A 16,520-nucleotide genomic window follows, 5' to 3' on the forward strand; every position below is an offset into this window, starting at 1 on the left:
GAAGAAAAATCCTGATAACATTAATCCAGCCAGGAAAGTTATGGAAAACCATCCTGAGTGGTTGGAAGGTTCAGAAAAGCAGGAAAAAGAGTGGCACCTGCGTTTTCCTGGGTTTTCCCTGGATTTCCAGGCTTCCAACCACCGCAGGTGTTCACATCAAACAAAAATGTCACGGCCACCCTTTTATCCAGGGGCATCCTTGGTTTTTTTGGAGAGAATATTTGCAACCTGAGTTGGGACGACCCATGGAGCCCCCACCTACAGGAATTCCAGCTCTGGCATTCCCAGCATGGGAAGGACCTGGAGCTCTTGGAGCGATCCAGAGGAGGCACCAGGATAATCAGAGTGATGGAGCAGCTCTGCCGTGGGAAAGGCTGGGAGAGTTGGGATTGCTGGAATTGGAAGGGAAAATTCCAGGGAATCCTCAGAGTCCCTGCAGGGGCTCCAGGAGAGCTGCAGAGGGGCTGGGGACAAGGCCTGCAGGGACAGGAGCCAGGGAATGGCTCCCACTGGGAAAGGGGAGATTGGGCTGGGATCTTGGCAAGGAATTCCTGCCTGGGCTGGAATTCCCAGATTTGCTGGGGCTGCCCCTGGATCCCTGGCAGTGCCCAAGGCCAGGCTGGACACTGGGGCTCGGATCCAGCTGGGATTGTGGAATTTGTCCCTGGATGGAACTGCCTAAGCTTTCAGCTCCCTTCCCACCCAAATTATTCCCTGTTAATTCCATGATTCCTAATCCACCTGGCCACGCTCCTGGGAGCTCCGGCAAGGAACAAACAAAGGAGAATACTTGGAAAACTCTTTCCCTCCCAGCCCAGTTGGGCACAGGTGGTTTTGAGCAGCTCCCAATTCCCCACAGCCGCTCCCAACCTTTGATTGAAATTCCACCTTCCAGCGCCTGCCTTTCCAGCCGGGATTTTTACGGCCGCAGGAACTAAGCCGGAGTTCAAACAGCACATGGCGAGATCAAAAAATTCCCGGGGCCGGAATGCTCCACCCGGCTTTCCCTTCATTATTCCGGCCTTTACAGAGAGCTTTTACAAGGTGTTTATTTTCGGATCCAGCGTTGGAAGCCATGTGGTGGGAAAAGATTCCAGATCGGCACAGCGGGATGGATTTGCTTAAAGGGGTTTATGGAGGGCGGTCTTGGCTTTTTCCAAGCGGGATAATTGGATGTAGTACACCCTGTACTTGGGATTTGTGGGATATGAAGCGTGAAATGGGCCCCGGCTGGGATTCTGTCAATCCTTGGAACTGGCTTTGGAAGCTGGGAATTTTCTGGGATGGGGAATTTGCTCAGCATCTTCCTGGCTGAGGTGCTGGTTTTGTGGAAAATAGGATGGGATGTGGATCTTAGTGGGTTTTGGGGATCATGGGGGGATTTTTGGGGATCGCAACGGGTTCAGGGATCCCAGGGGTTCTGTGGATCCCAGGGGATTTTCTGGGATCTCAGGGGTTTCAGGGATGGTCCCATTGCAAGCAGGAATCTTTGGGCACCTCATATTCCATGAATTTTGAGGCTAAGCAAAAACAGGGATCATGGGATCACTGAGGTTGGAAAAGCCCTCCAGGATCATCCAGTCCAAGCTGTGCCCGATGCCCACCTTGGCACTGAGTGCCACATCCAGGAATTCCTTGGACACCTCCAGGCATGGGGACTCCAAACCTCCCTGGGCCATTCCAAGGTCTGACCACCCTTTCCAGGAGGGAATTCCTGCTGCTGTCCCAGAATTCCCAAGAGGGTGCAGGAATTCCATCCAGGACCACTCACCTTCTTGGCCACGTGGCACATCTGCTCTGCCGGGAGATAATCGAAGGGAAAGACGAATCTCCAGTTGAAATTCCCTTCTCCTCCCATGGATCTGTAGTGGACATCCGTCTTCTGCTTGTTCTCCTCGTGTCCCACCAGCCACCTGCCAGGGACAAACAGAGCCCATGGAAAATCGGGAACGCGGCAAGGATTTGGGATCTCGCTCTATGTCACAATGTCCGTGAGTGGGAAATGGAATATTCCCGATCCTGGTGGCTGCTGGGGATGGGGAAAACCTGGAAATGGGAGAGGGAAGGCAGCAGTCCCAGAGATGGGAGATGAATCAGTGCTGGGGTTAGGAACTCCAAAATTATGGAATCACGGAATGGTTTGGGATGGGTTTGAAGGATCATCCCATTCCCACCCCATCCATGGCAGGGACAGCTCCCACTGTCCCAGGTGGATCCAACCTGGCCTTGGGCACTGCCAGGGATCCAGGGGCAGCCCCAGCAAATCTGGGAATTCCAGCCCAGCCAGGAATTCCTTGCCAAGATCCCAGCCCAATCTCCCCTTTCCCAGTGGGAGCCATTCCCTGGCTCCTGTCCCTGCAGGCCTTGTCCCCAGCCCCTCTCCAGCTCTCCTGGAGCCCCTGCAGGCACTCTGAGGATTCCCTGGAATTTTCCCTTCTCCAGGGGAGCATTCCCAGCTCTCCCAGTCTGAACACTCCTTGGGAATCCCTTTCCACTGCTTGACAGCTTTTCCATGAAGAATTTTTCCCTAATACCCAGTCTAGGATAGCAGCTTCCAGCCCCTGTTCCAGAGGCACCAATGGACTGAAGGAACGGTCCCCATGGGATTCCCAATCCATAGTCAGATCCTCAGGCACAAAAAGGATCATTTCACCCATTCCCAATAGGATTTTTCAGGATGACTTTCCTTTGGGATGGAAGATGTGGAAGCTGAGCAAGGTTGTACTCATTTCCAGCCTTGCAGGATCCTCTTGGATGCTAAAAATTGGGAAAGGGATCTGAGCAACCCCTGGATGCTCCCATTTTTCCAGCAGCACAACTTTTTAGCAGCCCCAAATGACAAGGAACAGCTCAACCAGAGCTGATGACAACGGACTTGATGGGAATACCAGGAAAACCACATGGCATTCTGGATTTACAGGGGGAAAATCGGGATTGTAAACCAGGGATTTACAGTCTGCTCCCGAATCCCGCCTCTTCCTGCCCATAAATCCCAAAAAGGCACAAAAAAAGGAACTCCTTGGCTGGGATTGCCCTCCTAGACACAAGATAAATCCTAAAATGGGATGGGATGGGATGGGAAGGGAAGGGAAGGGAAGGGAAGGGAAGGGAAGGGAAGGGAAGGGAAGGGAAGGGAAGGGAAGGGAAGGGAAGGGAAGGGAAGGGAAGGGAAGGGAAGGTGCCAGAGGAACTGTTTCCAGGAATAAGGGGAATTCCAAAGAAAGCAGCCATGCAAATAACCCAATCTGCGAGGATGGAAAAAGTCTGGGAGAGGAGCCGGGAATGAGCAGACAATGAGCTCCTCTCCCCATGGCCAGGCTGCTCCCACATCTTATCCCACTATGGGAACATCCAAGTAGTCCAAAGAAAAATACTGCCATGGGATCATCCCAGAGGTGTGAAGAAAAAGGTTGTGAGCTCAGCAGAGCTTCCAAAAAGACACATCTCCATCTCTGGATCCAGGGATAGAGAGGTGTGGATCCATGGCTGGAGAGGTGTGGATCCATGATTGGACAGGTGTGGATCCATGGCTGGAGAGGTGTGGATCCATAATTGGAAAGGGGTGGATACATGATTGGAGGTGTGGATCCATTGCTGGAAAAAGGTGGATCCACAGTTGGAAATGTGTGGATCCATGTCTGGAGATGTGTGGATCCATGACTGGAGAGGTGGATCCATGATTTGAGAGGTGTGGATCCATAGTTGGAGAGGTATGGATCAATAGCTGGAGAGGTGGATCCCGAGTTGGAAAGGGGTGGATCCACAACCGGAGGGGTGTGGATCCGTACTTGGAGATGTGAATCCACAGCTGGAAATTCACGGATCCATAACTGGAGAGCCATGATGGTTCCTCCATCCCGGCAGAATCCAAGTCTATCCCAGCGATACCAACCCAAGGACCACCTTAACTCCTTCCTTAACTCCTTCCCTGCTGCTCCTGCACCTCCAGCCTCCGGAATTCCGGAGGCTCCGGAGCGGGACACTCACCCTTTGACGTAGATGTCGCTCATCTTCTCCCCGGTGATGCTGAGGTCATCCAGGATCACGTCCTTGGCGTTCCAGATGATGCAGCGCAGGTAGAACCTGGAAAATCCCGGGAATAAAACCATGAGAGGGTGGAAAACTCATCCACCTGGAAGCCTGGTTGTCCCACTGATGGATTTCCCTGGGGATGATCCCACACCTCTCCCTCATCCAGGTGGGCGAATCCATCCCCACCCGAAGCTTCCAAGCATTCCCGACTCCTTTCCCAAAGAAAAGATGAGGAGGAAATGGGAAGTTACCTCTTGGCTTTGCGTGGAGTGACGTTGAAAGGGGGGCCGGGATGTCCCAGGGATTTGGGAAACAGATCCACCCACATCTGGAGCTTTCCCTGCATGGAAAAACGGAGCCTGAAACCTTGGGAGATTCCAAACTGGAAAACCGGAACCTCCCCATGGAGATCCAGGACCCTTGAGTGGGAAGGGAAGATTCCACCATAGAAAAGGGGCATTAAAGGTTATTTTTAAATTATTTGGGGGATAGCAGGGAATGTGTTGATGGATGTAAATCCTGAGGAGCAGCTGAGGGAGGTGGGAAAGGGGCTGGGGCACCAGGAAAAGCTGACGGAGCTGGGAAAGGGGCCCAGGCCTGGAAAAAACAGGGATCAAGGGCAAAACCTTCTGGCTCTCCACAACTGCCCGGAAGGTTGGAACCAGGTGGGAGTTGGGATCTGATCCCAGGGAATAACAGGATAAGAGGGAATGGTCTTAGGCTGGGCCAGGGGAGGCTCAGGTTGGACATCTTCAGGAATTTCCCCATGGAAAGGGTGCTCAGGCCTTGGAAGAGCCCAGGGAGGTTTGGAATCCCCATCCCTGGAGGTGTCCAAGGAATTCCTGGATGTGGCGTCAGTGCCAAGGTGGGCATCAGGCACAGCTTGGACTCAATGACCTTGGAGGGCTTTTCCAACCTCAGTGATCCCGGGATTCTGGGAGAAGAATTCTGAGTAGGACTTTAAGACCGAAAATGTAAAATTAAATTAAATTAAACTAAATTAAGTTTTTAAAAATTGGAGCACATGCTGAAGGGAGCAATCACCTCCCCTCCCTGAGAACATTCCATATCCCAGGGCAGACATTCCCAGCAGGATTCTGCCCCTGGATACGGCTGGATCAGGAGACGCCGCTCCCGGGCTCATCCCAGGCTCATCCCGGGCTCATCCCAGCCACATTCCAGGACCCACCTGCTCGATGTCCGGCTGGAGGGGGCTGTAAAGGCGCCGGGTCTCCACGTGCTCCGGAACCAATCCCTGCTTCCGGAGGGCGGCCAGGGCCAGCCGCTCCTCCGCCGGCCCCAGGTGCGGATTCGGGGGTTTTCCATCTTCTGCCACAGGCAAGAGAGCAGAGTGAATCCCACAGGGATGGGTTCCGGCCAGGAGGAGCTGGAGCAGCACAGCCTCCATTCCCAAATCCATCACCACAAACCCTGCCGGGCACAGGGATGCCATTCCCGGTGGGAAAACCCATGGGGACGCTTGTGCAACCATCCCACAAATCACAGCCAGGGAAACATGGCAAGGATCCAATCGGATCCCTTGGAAAGGAGAATACAATGATTGATCCCACTTCTGAATCCAGCTCTCTTAAAGTCCCGGAAATCAGGATTCCCATCAATCCTCTGCCCATGTTCCCACTCCCAACAGTTTATCCCAGAGTTTAAAGCTCTCCAGGATCTTCAGCTGGGCAGACAGGAGTGAGCTCCCGGTGGGATCCCATTTCTTTTCTGTGGGATTCGGGGGAAAGACGGGAATGGGAGGAGGAAGGACACGGAGACACCACCAGCACAGCCTGGGGGTTGTTCCAAGTTCCTGCTCTGGTCCAAGCCCCTGCTCCAGTCCCACCGGGATATTTGTGGTCCTCCATCCAAGGAAGACCTGGAATTATCTCCTCTGCCTGACCTCCTCTGCCTGATCCTGCCACAGATGGGCCGAGATTCCTCAATAATGGACATTCCTGCCTTCTCTTCCTGGTCAGGATCCATCCATCCATCCATCCATCCATCCATCCATCCATCCATCCATCCATCCAGTACAGCCAATGGCCAACTCCTGCCTCCTCATCCCATTCCTGGGATGGGACACGATGCCCTGTCCTTGGATATCAGGGAAGAGGTGAAATTCCCACCCCTGGAGGTGTCCAAGGAACAACTGGAGATGACACTTGGACAATGTTGGACTCGATCTTGGAGGTCTTGTCCGAACTTAACTCTGGGATTGCAGGATCTTAAAGATCTTTTCCAACTTAAAAAATTCCCTGATTCTCTGAGTCCAACCCAAACGACCCCAAAATCCCAGGCTGGGGTTGGTGGACTTCACCCCACTCTGGTCATGCACCTTCCAGGACAAGTGAAAGACAACGTGATCCATAAAAATTATTCCATAAGTATTCCATAAGTACCATTCCAACTCCACCAAATCCTGGTGAGATATCCCAGCTCCTTCCTCCTTGGCAAGGACACACTTAACTCCAGCCACCTGGGCCAATTCCCAATGATTTGCAAAACCCTGGAATTCCGGCGTGTGCGCACACGTGCGGCTTTACGCGCCAAGAAGAGAACGAGCCCTTCCCGGAGAACAACAAAACCTGGGAGTTATGGAATGACGGGCCGGGGGGAGGAGCTTGTAAAATCCCGGCTCTCGTGTTTAACGGCTCCAGTTTATTCCCAGTCTGGCTCCGGAGCTCGCAGCTGGATTCCAGATCTGCTCCGGGTCAGGCCTCGGGCTTTGTTCCGCCGTTTGAACTCGGAGAAGGTGACAGCAGGCGCTGCCACGGGGGGGGGGACACATTTTAACACCTCCCCAGCTCTCCCGGGAAAACTTTTCCATAAGGATTCCTTGCTTCCCTTCTCCTCGGGGGAAAGCCTGAATTCCTGCAGGGATTTGTGCTTTGTTTCCCAAGAGCGCGGAGAGGGAGCGGCCCCGGGCTGTGCCTCGTTTTGTGTCTCTGGTGACATCCTTGGGGTGGGGTGGTCTTAAAAAATCCAATCAAAATTTAGGTGGGATATTGGGAATTCTTGGCTCTGAGGGTGGGGAGGCCCTGGAAGAGAATTCCCAGAAAAGCTGTAGCTGTGCCTGGGTACCTGGAAGTATCCAAGGACAGGTTGGATCCACCTGGGACAGTGGGAAGTGTCCCTGCCTGTGGAGGGGGTGGAAGGGGATCATCCTTATGATCCCAACCTAAACCATTCCATGATTCCAAACTGCAGCTCCTGGGCCAGGCCCAGTGGGATTTCACCTCCTCCTGGCACTGAAACCCTCTTTTTGTGCCTTAAAGCAGGGTTTTCCCAAAAAAACCCTCCTGCCCCAGGAATGCTGGGTCAGAGGGAGCTGCCATGGGCAAGCAAAAAACTCCTTCCCAAAAGTCTGGGGCTTCTCTCCTCTTTGTAGAAGTTGGGTTTGTTCCCTGATTCCCCCAAATCCCGAAAGAATTCCCAGGTCTGTGTGTGGGATATTGTCTCCCTCTAGTGACCATTCCCAAAATGAGATTCCAATGAAAAAGCTGCTCTCCCGGCTCTGGCAGCACTTGGAATATATCAGGTTGGAGCTTCCCCTCCCAGTCCAGGGCTGTTGGGTTTGGTCCAACTCAAGGTCAACGCTCCTGGATTGAAGGTCTGGGTTCAATCCCAGGATGTGGAGCACAACCAAGCTTGGGAATAGTCCAAAGCCAACGTGGCCAGTGAGGAGGAGGAGGAGGAGGAGGAGGAGGAGGAAGAGGAGGACACGTCCATTTCACAATCCTGGCCTCCATAATGCTCCTCACAATGTCTCCATGCACTTGGAACACCAGTTTGGAGCTGCCCAGGAATTCAAGGTAAACACTCCTGGATTGAAGGTTTGGATTCAATCCCGGGATTTGGGGTACGGACAACCTTGGGGAAAGGGCGGAGCCAACGTGGACAGTGAGGGGACGATGGGGACAATGCCATCAGCCACTCCCGCTGATGCCACCCTTCATGTGACATCTCCATGCACGTGGAGCACCAGGCTGGAGCTCCCACCTGGGGGTGCTGGGCTTGGTCAAACCAAGGTCAATGTTCCTGGATTGAAGGTCTGGATTCAATCCCAGGATTTGGGGCACGACCAAGTTTGGGAAAAGAGCAGAGCATGGACAGTGAGGAGCAGGAGGGGGACATGTCCCTCACCCACTCCTGACCTCCATGATGTCCCTCCTCATGATGTCTCCATGCCCTTGGAACACCAGGCTGGAGAGTGTCAGCCCCACCCAGGGGTGTTGGGTTGGGTCCAGCCCAAGGTTGGGAATTGAATTTCTGGATTGAAGGTCTGGGTTCAATCCCAGGATTTGGAGCAAGCTTAGGAACGGCTCAGAGCCAGCATGGACAGAGAGCAGGAGGATGGGGACAATGCCATCACTCAGTCCTTGTGATGTCTCCAAGACATCCAGCTCCATCCCTTTCTCTGGAGTAAGGAAATTCTGCAATCCCAAAGCATCCCTGACATCTTACCCAGCTCGGAGAGGACGTATTCCTGATCCCGGAAGATGATCCGGTCGGATTTGTAGGTGGGAGCTTTGTAGTTGTGCTGCAGGGAGAAGAGGTGGAGCAGCTGGGAAGGGCGGAGTTGGTCTCGCCACTGGTTGGGGCCGGACCTGAAACCAAACAGAATCACGGAATCATGGAATGAGTCGGGTTGGAAAAACATTAAAGTTCATCCAGTGCCGTGGGCTGGGACACCTCCCACTGTCCCAGGTGGATCCAAGCCCCAGTGTCCAACCTGGCCTTGGGCACTGCCAGGGATCCAGGGGCAGCCCCAGCAAATCTGGGAATTCCAGCCCAGGCAGGAATTCCTTGCCAAGATCCCAGCCCAATCTCCCCTTTCCCAGTGGGAGCCATTCCCTGGCTCCTGTCCCTGCAGGCCTTGTCCCCAGCCCCTCTCCAGCTCTCCTGGAGCCCCTGCAGGCCCTGCCAGGGGCTCAAAGGTCATCCCAGATCCTTCTCTTTTCCAGACTAGACATTCCCAGCTCTCCCAGCCTTCTAGAGGGACTCCAGAATCCTGGAATGGATTGGGCTGGAAGTGACTCTAAATCCCATCCCATTCCACTCCTTCCATGTTCAGGGACACCTCCCACTGTCCCAGGCTGCTCCAATCCCAGTGTCCAGCCTGGCCTTGGGCACTGCCAGGGATCCAGAGGCAGCCACACACAGCAAATCTGGGAATTCCAGCCCAGCCCCTGCCCACCCTCCCAGCCAGGAATTCCTTCCCAAGATCCCAGCCCGATCTCCCACTCCTGGGATGGGACAGCCACATCTCTGGGGGTGTCCTCAGCACGAGGTCACCAGGAGCCACCAGGGGTTGGAGCAGGATCTCCCTGGAGGAGAACCAGGACTCTGGGCAGCGCAGCTTCAGCCAGGTCTCCCCCAGGACAACCCTGCTGTGATCCCAATCCCGGCATTCCTGGAGATCCCAAGCCCAGGGAGGAACGCACACGCAGTAGGTCTGGGGGAGGCCGCAGCGAGCGCCGTATTTGGACAGGAAGCGATTCTCCAGGTCGATGACGGTCTCGCCGATCTTCTCGTCCTTGGACAGGAGGTCGTAGTCGTAGAGGGTGACCTTGAGGTCCTTCTCCAGGGGCAGGGTGCAGCTCAGCTCAAACATCCTGGAAACGGGAACAGGGAAGTGCTCGGGAAAAGGGGATGGTGCTGTGCTGGAATTCCATGGGAATGGATCCACGCCCCATCCCAACCCCGCCAGTGATGGGATGGATCAGAGTCCCTCCCTGAGCTTCTGCGTCACCTTGATCCAGCCAGGCCAGGGCTGTGTTGTGCTGGCTTCATTTATCATGGAATTATGGAATGGGTTTGGATCAGGAGACACCTTAATGACCTCATTCCACACCTTCCCTGATCCCAGGTGGATCCAAGCCACAGCGTCCAACCTGGCCTTGGACACTGCCAGGGATCCAGGGGCAGCTGGAAGAGGAGCAGGGAAACTGGGGGAAGCCCAACTCCATGGGGCTTTCTTCTCCCAGAAAATCAGAGAATCATGGAATGGCCTGGGTTGGACAAGACCCCTGAAGGATCATCAATCCGACTCCTTCCCAGGACAATCGCAACAGTGCCACCCTGTCCCTGGGAGCATTGTCCAAATGCTCCTGGAGTTCTGGCAGCCTTAGGAATGCGGCCATTCCCTGGGGAGCTGTTCCAGTGCCCCACCACCCTCTGGATGAGGAATCCTTTCCTGATATCCAACCTAACCCGCTCCCTGGAGCAGCTCCAGCCATTCCCTGGTCCCATTTTCCTTGCAATTTTATCCCGTTTCTGAGGGAAACAACTCAATTATCCATGGAAAACCTTTTTCCAGAACATGTGCAGGTGTCCCATTCCTCCCCATTCCTCACATTTTTCCCTCAGACATTGGATCAAAAATTCCTGCATGAGGAGAAATTCTCCAAACTGCTTCCCATCAATGGGATGATCCCGATTCCTCCGCTATGGAATTCCAGCTCCCCAGTCCACAGCTCAGAAATCTCAGGGATTGATGAATGAGAGCCAAGGGAATCATGGAATAGATTGGGATGGGAAAAAAACCTTAAAATCCACCCCATTCCCAATTGCTGCCATGCGCAGGGAACGCTTCCCGCTGTCCCAGGTTGCTCCAGCCTGGAACTGGGTGTTGGAATGGAATGGGAATGTTGGCCCAGCACAATTCCCTCAATAGGACACCCAAGAAATTCCGTGGATCCCGAATGGAATCCGTACTTACTTCCCAAAGACAGGCTCCAGAGTGCAGGGAAGGTAATTCTCCTGGTCATTTATGGATTTCTTTCCCACGGAAATCTTCACGTAGGGATCACACTGGAGGTGGGCACGGAAAGAAACACAAAAATCCCATGGGATTCCAATTCCAGTCCTACCCTTTTCCATAGGTTGCTCCAAATCCCATCCCTCTCCCAAATAAAATTATTCTGGGAATTTGGCATCAACTTGGAAAGTGGGGGATTTAATTCAAGTTGGGTTTTTTTGGCAGGGGAAGGAAAAAAAATTCAAGGGAAAGATCCAATTCCACCTAAAAGATTTCACCTGGATCTACAGGGATCCACCATCCCAGCCACATCCAAGAATTCCCTGGAAAAAACTCCCAGGCCAAGTTTTCCCATCACTTCTCCTGGATTTTCCTGTTCCTGCTGATTTGTTTTTTAAGGAAGGGATGGGAAACAGCACTCAGGGAATGGAATGAGCAACCAGGTGTTGGACTGGGATGAGCCTCTGTAAAATTCCCATCCCTGGGGAAATTTGGGACCAAATTTAGGTTGGTTTGGGGTTTTAAATGGAAAAACTCCCTTTTTTTTTTTTTTTTTTTTTCTTCTTTTTAATCCTCGGGAATTACTCATGGAGGATTTCTTAGGAATTAAACACTTCCATTCCGAATCCACTTAAAAAAACAGGGAAAATTCAAAAGTGGTTGGAATTTCTGCATCTACTTTTCCATATATTCCATATATATTTCCCACATTTCATATGTTTTTCCCATATGTTTTTCCCATATTTTTTCCATATATTTTCTATATATTTTCATATCTATTAATTATTTTTCCATAAATTTTCCACGCGTATTTACTATTTTCCCATCTACCTTTCCTAGATATTTCCCACTGCTATTCCTCAAATCTCTCCTTTTTCCAGTGGAACCAAGATAATTAAAAAAGATTTTTCCCTTCCCTGAGTTTTGGGGAGTTTTGGACCTACACAATTCCCATTTTCCCAGAATTTCCCTTCCAGACCAGCAAGACCTTTGCAAGAAGGAATTTTGGGAAAAACGGGATTTTATTCCCTTCAGCACCAAAGCACCAAAAAAAAAAAAAAAAACCCAAAATAAAACCAAACCCAAAACTCACAAAAATAATCCTGAAAAATCCCAACAGACAAAGGAAGAGTTGCCTCCCTGACTTCCCAGATATGTCAAGGGGGGCAGAAAACAGGAACAAATTCTTAAATTTTAGGGCAAATCTGTAAATCTTGACCCAATTTTGACCCAATTTTGACCAAAAAGGGTGAGCTCTTCCGAGAATCCGCTACAGGAGCCAACGCCCAGCTTTCCCACCGGGATACCTTCCCATTGGAATCCTTGGGCTGGAGGTCGAAGGCGCGGATGATGTAAACCCGGACCAGACATTCCTGGAGTCCTCTGGCCGGGAGCTGCTGGAATTGCCGGGGAGGCATCGGAACGCGCGGATCATCAGGGAGAGGGTAAATCCTGAAGGAACCCTGGAAAGGACACGGGAACTCAGGGAGGAACACGCGGAGATGTGAGCAGGCTTGGAATCACCGGAATGAATCAGGGAATCATGGAACGGTTTTGGTACGAAGGGATCTGAAAGCTCAGTCCATTCCCATGGGCTGGGATGGGGACACATCCCTGATCCCAGGTGAATCCAAGTCCATCCCAGCCTGGCCTTGGGCACTGCCAGGGATCCAGGGGCAGCCCCAGCAAATCTGGGAATTCCAGCCCAGCCAGGAATTCCTTGCCAAGATCCCAGCCCAATCTCCCCTTTCCCAGTGGGAGCCATTCCCTGGCTCCTGTCCCTGCAGGCCTTGTCCCAAATTCCAGCTCTCCTGGAGCCTCTTCAGGCCTTGCAAGGGGCTCAAAATTCATCCCAGATCCTTCTCTTTTCCAAGCTGGACATTCCCAGCTTTCCCACCCTGGCTGCAGAGCAGAGCAGCTCCAGAATCCTGGAATGGTTTGGGTGGGAAGTGACCTTAAACCCCATCCCATTCCCACCCTTTCCACAGGCAGGGACACCTCCCACTGTCCCAGGTTGCTCCAAGCCCCTTCCAAGGAGCCTTGGCCTCTTCCATGGACGAGGATTCCACAACTCCCACAGTTCCTGGGCTCACGGAACGACTCGGGCTGAGAAGGACTTTAAGGATCCCAAAATTCCCACCCCTACGGACACAATCCATGGGGAGGGGGCCCATCCCACCTTGAACTCCCCCACCACCGAGGGGTCGTCGCTGGAATCCTGGGATCTCCCCCGGAACAGTTTGAAGGTGTGGCAGAAGTCGGAGAGATGCTCAAATTCCTCAACGTTTTCCAGCTCCGTCTCGTAGACCTGGGGAGGAAAAGATGGGGAAAAAAATTCCAACCAAAATTCTTCAGTCCTGGGAAAATTCATCCCATGGGGAGAAATTTCTGGGAGTTTTCGCCCTTATTTCTCTCTGGGGCAGTGAGAAGAGGAGAAATTTGGGAATCTCACACTAATTCCAACCCATCCCAATGACCCAGACAGAGCCAAGGTCTCCTGGTGGATTTTTCATGGATGGACATCTTCCAGCTGGGAATATTTTCCTTAAAACCAAGGAAAATCTTCCCTATTCGTGAGTCTGTGCTAAATTTAGCATTTCTTGTGCCTAAATCTCCCTCTTCCCTGAGAAATCCCTGATTTTCCTCATTCCCAAACCCTTCCCAGGGTGGCAGTTCCCCACCCCCTCTGCCACTTCCCAAAGGAAAATTTCTGGAAGTTTCCCAAAAGGCTTTTCCAAAGGAAACGTAATTTCCCTCAACTGGGGAAAATGTTTTGGTTTTTTCAAGACCAGATGGAAAAAAAGCCAAAAATCCCAAAGATATTGTGGAGAGGGGAATTCCAAGGATCCACACCCAACGGAGGTCACTCACCTTCAAGGTGTCAAATCCCTTTTCCAAGTAATATCCACATTTTTCCCTCTCTCCCGTGGAAGCGTAAAATTTGCTCCACCAGTCGATGAATTCCTCCTCCTGCAGCCAGAGATCCCAAAGTTACTCATTTTCCACAGGGAAAAAAATCCCCGGAAAACAGCAGCAGCTCCCCGATTTGGCAAGTGAGCCCTGCATCAACTCCGTCCCTGATTTCTGGGGTTTTTTTTGGGATGCTCCCAGCCCAAATCTGGGTGTTACAGCCACTGTGGATATTCCCAAGAGGATTATTCCTCATAGGGAAATGAGGTAGAGCTCCAAGAAGAATGTTCCAAGAATTTGGAGCATTTGTAAGGAATTTTTGGCCACTCGGAGGGGGTTTTCCCAGGATTTCCATGCAGGGAATAAACCAATTTAACTCCAGTGTTAACAGCTTGAAATGCCCCAATTTTAGGCTTTTCCTGGAAATTTTTGGGATTTGGGAGACAGGGATTGACCTCCTGGTTGTATCCCAACACCTCCCAACCTCCCCATCCCAACAAAACCTGCGGATAAATGAATAAATCCATACAATTCCCATCTTTCCATTAAAACCCAACGGCGCTCAGGTCTCCGGAACAGCACAACCCTTGGAAGAAAAAAACTGGGAAAATCCCACAAAACTTCAGCTCTCACCAACTCCCATTGCCTCATTCCCAGTGCAAACCATTCCAGGAGGAAAACCGGACCATGAGGGCTCAATATTCCATGGATTTTATAGGAATCCCATTTTTGAGACCGCTTTGCCGGCAATCCGTGAAAAATTCCTGGAAAATCCTGGTGTCTCCTTTTAGGAGGCCACAGAATTCCAGCTCGGTGACCTCACAGAGAATTCCAAGTGGAGTTTTATTGGATTTATATTTGAAGCCAACAGCACGGGGTTTAATGGATAGACATTGGATTTAATTGGAATATTCTGGAAATTCACTCAGAGGCTTCTGCCACCTCCTTTTTTTTTTGGGAGGGGAAATCCCAATTTTCCTTTCGTCCCTTCCCATTTTACTGTTTCAAGGGCTCCATTCGGACATCCTGACATTCCGCAGGTAGTGGGATACAAGGGAAACGCTTGGATTCATCCCAGGACTTACCCACGGGATCCTCTGCAGCCCCAAGGGAAAGAGCTGGATTAGAGATTTTGTTGGATTTTGATCGATATTCCAATGAAAAACAGGGAAAACACAAAAGGGAGGGATGAGGAGCAGCTGGAATGTTAAAGGTGATGGATATGATTCCATTGGGGAACAGAAAAGCCATGGAAAGCAATGGAGCGGCAAAGGACGGATTGAGGAATTTCGTTTATCCAGGGGATGGATACAATTCCCTCCAGGCATCCCAAACCACCTCCAGGGGTTTTTCCATGGCACAGATGGATCGTTGGGATTGAGATCTCTGCCCCCTGTGCAGAGGATCCCACTGGGCACAACCCCCAGGCGAGAATCCCTTGCGGATAAATTTAACCTCAAGGGACCAAATCCTGAAAATTTCCTGGAAAATGAGCTTATTCCCACCTGGAAAGCTTCTGCCATGATTACCCAGAGTTTTCCTGTCTCCCCATCCCTGTTCCATCCCTCTTCCCTCTCACCGCCCTGGAACTCGAACCTTGTTCCCAGGAGGGACCTGTCATTCGGATATCCTGGGAATAACGGGATCATTTCACCCAATCCCATCATCCCAGGAGCTGCAGCAGCTCTGGGAACAAAGCAGGGCTGGAGGCAGGAGAATTTCTCCTTTATGGAAAACATTCCTGGCTGGGAGGGTGGGCTGGAATTCCCAGATTTACTGTGGCTGCCCCTGGATCCCTGGCAGTGCCCAAGGCCAGGCTGGACACTGGGGCTTGGATCCACCTGGGACAGAGGGAGGTGTCCCTGCCCATGGATGGGGTGGGAATGGGATGGGATTTTAGGTCACTTCCCACCAAAACCATTCCAGGATTCTGGAGCTCGTTTGTCCTAGGAGAGCTGGGAATGCTCCCCTGGAGAAGGGAAAATTCCAGGGAATCCTCAGAGTGCCTGCAGGGGCTCCAGGAGAGCTGGAGAGGGGCTGGGGACAAGGCCTGCAGGGACAGGAGCCAGGGAATGGCTCCCACTGGGAAAGGGGAGATTGGGCTGGGATCTTGGCAAGGAATTCCTGGCTGGGCTGGAATTCCCAGATTTGCTGTGGCTGCCCCTGGATCCCTGGCAGTGCCCAAGGCCAGGCTGGATGGACTTGGATCCACCTGGGATAGTGGGAGGTGTCCCTTCCCATGGAATGGGATGGGATTTAAGCTCCCTTCCCACCCAAACCATTCCATGATCCTACAAACCCCGGCTGTGGAAATCCTGGAGTTTTCTCTGGGAATATTTTCCCCCCTCCCCAGTGGCAGTGCCATGGGCTGGCTCCCAGCTGGGAATATTGAAACCATCAGGAACATTCCGAGGGGGGCAGCGCCGGGATGGGAACCATTCCCAGGAGGAGCCATCCAACACCCAGAGCCCTTCCAAGGAGCGGTAACCGGAGAAGCCGTGAAATGTGGGCTTGGATTTGGAAGGAGCAAACACAGCAAACAACCAATTATCCCAAATAGTTTACAGACATGGATTGGCTGGAATTGGCTCTGCTGGGCTCCGTTAACGTGTCCTGGGACGGGGGATTTGGAAAGCAGCACGAGCTGGAGTAACAGCGGAGTAACGGCAGAGTAACCGCGTTGTAGGGCTCCTAGGTCGGGAATGGAGGAGCAGAGGAGTCTGAGAGTCCATTCCGAGCTCCTTGCCTCCGGGAGGTGCCCAGGAATCATGGAGTTATGGAATCATGGAGTTATGGAATCATGGAATGGGAAGGG

The 16,520-nt window shown here is 52.2% G+C and overlaps 1 protein-coding gene across 6 annotated transcripts in view; it reads right to left on the reverse strand.

Moving 5' to 3' along the window:
• DYSF (dysferlin) overlaps window positions 1-16,520 on the reverse strand; it is a 72,913-nt gene that overhangs the window by 11,965 nt on the left and 44,428 nt on the right. For 3 of the 6 annotated variants that reach the window (XM_054514543.1, XM_054514542.1, XM_036381706.2), the window contains 10 exons: window positions 13,667-13,765; window positions 12,975-13,103; window positions 12,103-12,258; window positions 10,757-10,848; window positions 9,480-9,650; window positions 8,500-8,642; window positions 5,222-5,361; window positions 4,284-4,372; window positions 3,988-4,083; window positions 1,772-1,913 (listed from right to left, as the gene is read on the reverse strand). In XM_054514543.1, coding sequence (XP_054370518.1) covers window positions 1,772-1,913; window positions 3,988-4,083; window positions 4,284-4,372; window positions 5,222-5,361; window positions 8,500-8,642; window positions 9,480-9,650; window positions 10,757-10,848; window positions 12,103-12,258; window positions 12,975-13,103; window positions 13,667-13,765 — 1,257 coding nt within the window. Of the gene's footprint in view, window positions 1-1,771; window positions 1,914-3,987; window positions 4,084-4,283; window positions 4,373-5,221; window positions 5,362-8,499; window positions 8,643-9,479; window positions 9,651-10,756; window positions 10,849-12,102; window positions 12,259-12,974; window positions 13,104-13,666; window positions 13,766-14,790; window positions 14,824-16,520 lie in introns of all 6 variants that reach the window. The other 3 variants (XM_054514541.1, XM_036381705.2, XM_036381704.2) reach the window with 2 other exon arrangements.

Source organism: Molothrus ater, chromosome 4 (assembly GCF_012460135.2).
Source record: "Molothrus ater isolate BHLD 08-10-18 breed brown headed cowbird chromosome 4, BPBGC_Mater_1.1, whole genome shotgun sequence".
NCBI classification, from domain to species: Eukaryota; Metazoa; Chordata; class Aves; order Passeriformes; family Icteridae; genus Molothrus; species Molothrus ater.